This window comes from Girardinichthys multiradiatus, chromosome 19 (assembly GCF_021462225.1).
Source record: "Girardinichthys multiradiatus isolate DD_20200921_A chromosome 19, DD_fGirMul_XY1, whole genome shotgun sequence".
NCBI classification, from domain to species: domain Eukaryota; kingdom Metazoa; phylum Chordata; class Actinopteri; order Cyprinodontiformes; family Goodeidae; genus Girardinichthys; species Girardinichthys multiradiatus.
Genome location: NC_061811.1, coordinates 9685999 through 9692741, shown reverse-complemented (window position 1 = coordinate 9692741; position 6743 = coordinate 9685999). Strand labels below are relative to the sequence as shown.

Below are 6743 nucleotides of genomic sequence, written 5' to 3'. Positions count from 1 at the left end.
AAAAATGTTCTGATCTAAAGGAACTCAAACTACAAACCCCTTATCTTGAAAAATACCTATGGTCATTTTAAAATTTACAAATAGGCTTTTCAACATAGTCTTATTGAAGAGTATCCTACAAATACCACTGGTACATAAATAAAGAAATAACTTAGACAGTAAAATGGCTGCATTTTTCCATCTTGATTTTCAAATAACCCACTAATATTTGTGCTTGAACTCCAATTGGTGGATTGTCAGGCTAAAATATGAACATAAAAATTATCATTTTATCACAGTTTGACATAATATCAGTCTAAGCTGTAAAGTAAAGTAAATCTTTCAGGAACAAACACTTGTGTGTTTAGTTTCCAGCCTGACTCTGTTGTTATATTAAGTAAATAATGTAAAATGCAAACAATTTCACAGCCTTAAAATGTATTTATCATTTTTGTCTGATTCAGTTATGTAAGGTAATGTAAAATGTTTCAATTTTCCTAAAAGCTAATTTGGTTTGCAGCAGCAACAGTGTAGATATATATCCAGTCTTCACTCTATACATTTCCAACAGCACTGCCTGCAGCAGAGATGCTGTGTTCAAAGGTATAGAGATCAGAAACTTTGCTGGAAGATCTTTAAGATGAGCTTCTCTGGCTAAAGATTGTTAAACTGAACTCCCGTTATCTGACAGTTATATTTTTTAAATCATCCTTTTAGTTTTTGACTCTCTGGTAAATATATTTTTTTGATAGTATTATCATCTGAGATTTGTTAACAGTGAAACTTCACAAAATTTCTAAAAAGAGCAGAGGCTGGGGAGGCTCCTCAACAGTCCTAAGGTCGATCTGCTTCACCCCTTTGTTGTTGGAAAATCTTTTAAAACAAAGATTTTAATTTTAAGTGTTGCTTCTGAATTTATGTAAAGACCCCTTCTCCTTGTTAAGAACAGTAAGCAGATAATCATAGAGCTGGTTGGACATTCCATGGAGAGTAGACTGGCTGCTGCTACAGCTACAGTAGAGGAAGACAACCATGATGGGTGAAGCTCAGAGTCAGTAGATCTGATTCAGAATGATGAGATTATGTCATATGAAGTCTCTCTGTGTTTAAATCAGGTTCAGATCTGAGAACAGCTTTAAAAAAGGATGAGATAAAACTTTAGAATTGAGCAGCTACTGCTCATCTGGGACCCGCCTGCTCTACTTTCTCTGTCTCCAACCATATTTGATTGTAGGAGAACTTTTCCTTCATCTGCTTCTCGATGCGCTGTTCTTCTAAACCCTCAATTTGAAGTCGCTTCCCAACCTACAGCTATCCATCTAATTGGATGGAAGTATGCCCTCTGTTTACTAAAACAAACTTAATCTTAACTTGCTGAATGACGTTTTGTGTCTCGATCATTTCTGTAAAACTTGCAGAACCAACCAGAGCTCCTGGATGGGAGAGTTTCTAGTTATCGATCAACTGAAACAAACAAGGTGATTTTTTATTATAAATGTGTTATTAAGTTGCTTTTCAGAGAATCACACTTCTCTCTGCAGCCCTTATGTTTCAGGGAATAAATGCCAAGCTTTCCCTCCTCAAACAACTCCTTGATGATGATCCTTAGTGACCCTTGTTTATATATATTTTTTCTCACATTTGTCTTTTTCAGATCACATCAAACCTGTCATCTGGAATCTGGGAGATCAGTTTTTTTGGATGCATTATTTTTAAAACTTCTAACTTTAACATTTTTAGGTTTATATGCTAAGATAAAATTACGCATATACAGTACTGGCACTAAGCAGAAATTCAAAAAAGTAACATTATTTGTCATTTTCTTGCAGTTAAGTCAAATAAATGTTTAAGTTTGAGCAGATTAAAATCTTCTGGTTCAGATGTTCCATCTGTTGCCTCAGCAGCTCGTTTTCCAGCTCAGTGACGGAGGAAGAAGCCGTTCATCCAAATCTCAACATGAAGCCTTGCCCACATGTGCTCACATGCTGCAGCAGCCGCTGTTTGTTTGGAATTCCTCGGATAAATGTGGGAAACTCAGCCGAGCTGAAACAAATCCCAGTTTTCAGTTTAGTCCTCATAAAATCTGAGGGGAAATATATGCAGGACTTCACTTGTCTTTGAAATAAAAACCTCTGGAAAAATGAAAAACAATTTTAATGCTCATTCTTTCCCCTTCATTCCTGAACGCAATTCTGCTTGTGTTTATAAACCCAAAGACTCACATCTTCCAGGATTATTTAGATGTTCTGCTGCAGTGAGGAACTTTTACAGTCTGTAACGCTGGTAGTGAAAATAAGAAGGAAGTCTAAAACATGAGGAATATTCTGATGGAAAAATATACAGCAGAGTAGCTTAAATATGCTCTGCTTCCATCAGGTAGTAAATAAGGGAAGAGCTCTAAGAAATGCAGCAGTAAATCACCTGGAGTCATATTTATTATTAAAGGAAATTTTAGATCTGTGTTTTTGAATAGAAATAAAAGAATAAAATATCAGGTTTTGAAGTGAATTTAAGTCCTTGCAATTGTTTTAGGGGCTGAGCCATTTTATTTTACAGATTCTCCTCTCTGACCTAAACTTAGCTGAGAAATAAAGAGGTTCACTTGCAGATCTGTTTATATAATATATTATCGACATTCCCTGCTTTAAAATGTTATGTTTTAGATTAAATGACAGAAAGACTGGGAAAACAGCAGATGTTGCTGAAAAAAACCCAAAATTTTTAATATTCCACTTATATGTTTTATTTAGATTTAATTTAGCTTATTTTTCGTATTTGATTTAACTTTTGACACAAATATCCACCTGCAAACACACATTTGTATCAGATATTAGAGCTTACCTGAATTTTGTTTCTGTTTCTGTTGCCGAGAGAAACAAAAATAGATGTTTTGTTCCATTTTGGCTCATTTTGACTTCAGATTCTCTGTACCTCACAGAGGTTCTTATTTAACCTCGTAATTTCATATTTACATAAAATCATATTTATTCACATCTTTCAGAGATACAATAAGACATTCATATCTACTTACAAAGATATTATTTTTCAAGACTTTACCAACATTTGACCCATAATTTGCACAAACAACAAGTTTTTAATTTCTGGAAACCAATGTGCAAGAATTTATTTTGTTTCTTTTCCATGACAGAAATTTGGATATTGTACACTCTAATTGAGAGATTAAATAAGATTTATTATAATAATCATATTTACAAGAACAGATAAATAAAAAGCAACATAAACCAGCATCAGCTGGGTTTCTTTTACGCTGATTTTTAATTTCTTAGCATGGGTAAATTTTCTTGTTTCGCAGATAAAATTTAGGTAATTTAGCTATTTTTAATTTGCTAAATGAAAATTGTCAAACAGGTTCAACTTTAAGATAACATTTTATCTGCTGTAAAATCCAAACCCAAACCAACGCTGCTGAATTTTTAGTTTCAGTCAGACCAACGCCGTGAGCGCGCCCGCGTGTGCGCACGTCACCTTTCAGACACAAGCCATAGAGCGCCTTCTCCCGCTACACTTTAATCATGTCACCTTATTCCCAATGAAATGCAAACATCCACATGCTGTCACATGGTGCACCGCGAGTCCGCGCGCTTTAAACACGACATAAAGGGAGTTTAAATTAAATATAAATAGGCCTCACAGAGACAGTCAATAATAAAACGATATGTACACCTGTGCAACATCACATCACGTGGCCGCGGCGCGCGCCCCCGTCTCCATCAGCTGTCAGAGTCCGCATCGCTTTTAGTCCCGTCCGTTTTCTCCGCTTTTTTGCTCCATTTCTGAGAGTTCTCCGACTCTTCCGAGGAGGAGCGCTTCTGCCGCCTCCACTTGGCCCGTCGGTTCTTGAACCACACCTGCGGGACGCAAGGGGCAAGGGGTCAGAAAGTTCAGATATATACATGGCTTCCCACCGGATTTACCAACAATAATAATTTTCATTGCAACAATGCATATCTTTAATATTTATCTTTTTTTTTTTTCCTGAGGCTTAAATATAGTTTGAAATAATTTGCCTGTATCAGTTTTGTTTATGTTATTTAATAGCTTTTTATTTTATAACTTTCATTACACGGGTGTCTCTTATTGAGACAATGGTTGTCACTTTTAAGACAGACCCATTTTAAACACAGGCAAGAAAAGATTTGACAATACATACAACACATAAAACTAATAAGCTGCTATAGATTAATCCTACTGTTTTATAAATAACTGCATTTTATCATTTTCAAAAGATTATCATTCTGGAAAAAGGAATTGCTTATGTAAAGAACCAGAACAAATGTTTCGAATAGTTTGTAAATAAATAAGTTGAAATTAAACAAAAAGCATTAAAACAAATCAAACTACTACGACTACTAATACTACTACTAATAATAATAATAAAGCCTATTCTGTATATGTCAATATAACGACATAAATTGAACTGGCAAATATATAAATGATTATTCTATTATAAAATAATAATAATAATAATAACAATCGCGAGTCTAGTATAATTTGCTATATTATTTACAATATTCTAATATATGTAATTAGATATGTTTATATGTTAAAACAATATTTTTGCTTTATTATTCTTTCTTTTTCAACGAAATTATTGAAATAACTAAATAATTTTTGTATTATTAAAATAAATAACATTTATTAAATATATAATTTTCAATAAATATAAAGATGTATTTAACAAACCATGATAATAACTGTTATTATTATCATTATTAAAATTATTATTAAAATTGTTATGCAAAGAGTTAAATGTTGTTTATTAAATTTAAATCAACATCTTTGAAAAAAAAAAAAAAAACAACAACACCTGCACCGAAAAAAGAAAATGAAACGTGTCTGACCTCGACCTTCTCCTCCCGCAGGTGGACTTTCCGGGCCAGCTGCTCCCGTGTTCCCACGTCCGGGTACTTGGTCTCCTGGAAGAGTCCCTCCAGAGCCTCCAGCTGCTCGTCGGTAAAGATGGTTCGATGCCTGCGCTTCCTGCGGCAGTGCAGCTGGTTGAGGAGCTGCAGCTCGGTCCGCGACAGGCTGCCCATGTTCATGTAGGACATCATGTGGTGAGGAACCGGGGATAGAAGCACCGAGGCCGGGTTGTCGTAACCTGTAAGACGGGGATGCAAAGAGGGAGAAACTGAAGCGTCTGAGGCGTAGAAATGAAGACATTTTGCAGATTTCTGTGTTCTTTCATCAGCATGTGCAGCCTACGCTTTTCTTTATGTTTACGTTGAAGTTTTTCTGCAGTTCAAAGACTTGTTCTGATCAAGCAGAATGACACTGAAGCCAACAACAAAATATCTGACGCAGTAGGCAGCGGAAATCTTATGAAATGTGCAGATTTAGTTGGAGAAGTTAAAACAGTGACGTTTTCCCACATTTAATGGTTTTCTTCTGTCTTAGACCACTTTTAAAGTCGTGAAAACACAAAACAATTCATTTTTAAAAGACAAGGACAAGGTTCAGTTGCGTTTAAAGATAATTTTTAAAACTTCTAAAACTGAGACAACTTAGCAGATGCATATTTATCCTATATGCTTGCCGGGAAAAAAATAATTGACAGTTTTAAAAAGCAGATTTAATTTATTTTAAGCTGTGAATGGAGAACTGAGTGGGATGTGCTACCTGAAGGGATGCAGGGGCACTGCTGCGGACTGAGGCCGGGCACGGCCCCGCAGCACGGCGGACCTCCTCCGGGCCCCTGGACCTGCAGCTGTCCGTAGTAATAGCCGTTATATCCGATCCTCGCCCCGCTCACAGCGTGGAGCCCCGGCGGAGACGGTCCGCGGGCAGCCGAATACAGTCCGCTGTAGTCGGTGTAGATGGCGTCCGTGAAGCCGGTGGGCAGCACCACTGGGCCGCTGCGATGCAGCAGCAGCGGTTCCTTAGAGCTCGGCCGTCCGGACAGGATGCTGTCGATGCTAAACATCCCGGCGGGCATCACGCGGCTGCGCGGAGGAGGAAAAACTAGATCAAACTGGGGATCAAAACTCCTGAAGAAGAGGAAAGAAAGTTTAGACTGAAGGCGACATGGTGACGCGCTGCGCTCTACTCTCCTCTGCACGCGCAGCGGCGCAAGTTCTGGTTCAGGATGCGGACTGCTGCGCGCGGGGCTGCTCTTATAGGCAGTGACGTCACGGCGCAGAGGCAGCGTTTGGCCAGGTTGAAGGGCCGCGGGTTTGTGTATTGAGAATTAATTGAATTAAGATAATCCGCAGTGTTCGCAGACTATTGGAAACGCGCTGTCGGGTCACAGAGGCTCTTCCTGCGGAGTAATCCGATTATTTCCTCGTCGGAGGAGCCATCAGAGTGAACACAGCGGTGTTAGTGCGTGCAGGCCGCTAAACTCCAGGAGTCTGGATTGTTTCACATGTTAAGATTTGGAGTTAAACTGCAGCGTGCAGGTTCAGATATAGACCTATTCTCAATCCGAATCGATTCTTTTCACACGTAACCAAGATTTTAATCAGCGCCTTCATCTGTTTCTGCGAATGCATCAAAATGAATATGATTTCATGTTAGACACAAACTGCGGAGCATTATATCTGATATTCCTCTCACTATCCGGCCTCCACTCTGCTCTCTGGGAACAGGTCATTCCCTCGCCCTTGGCAGCAGCTTCCTTTCTGACAGGGATAAGATAACTGCCCATTATCGCTTCCATTCAGGCCCCAACGGAGAACAGATCGGGTCTTTACGCAGCTAATCAACACGACCCGGAAGCTGTGCAGAAACGTGGATTCGCGCTG

General features: G+C 38.3%; 1 protein-coding gene across 1 annotated transcript; it reads right to left on the bottom strand.

Moving 5' to 3' along the window:
- Nucleotides 1-3053: 3053 nt before the first annotated feature.
- gsc (goosecoid) lies at nucleotides 3054-6200 on the bottom strand. The gene is made up of 3 exons (XM_047345786.1): nucleotides 5620-6200; nucleotides 4842-5101; nucleotides 3054-3848 (listed from the first exon to the last, which is right to left on the bottom strand). The coding sequence occupies exons 1-3, from the start codon at nucleotides 5933-5935 to the stop codon at nucleotides 3711-3713; spliced, it is 714 nt and encodes a 237-aa protein (XP_047201742.1). The 5' UTR covers nucleotides 5936-6200; the 3' UTR covers nucleotides 3054-3710.
- Between the last annotated feature and the right edge of the window lie 543 nt (nucleotides 6201-6743).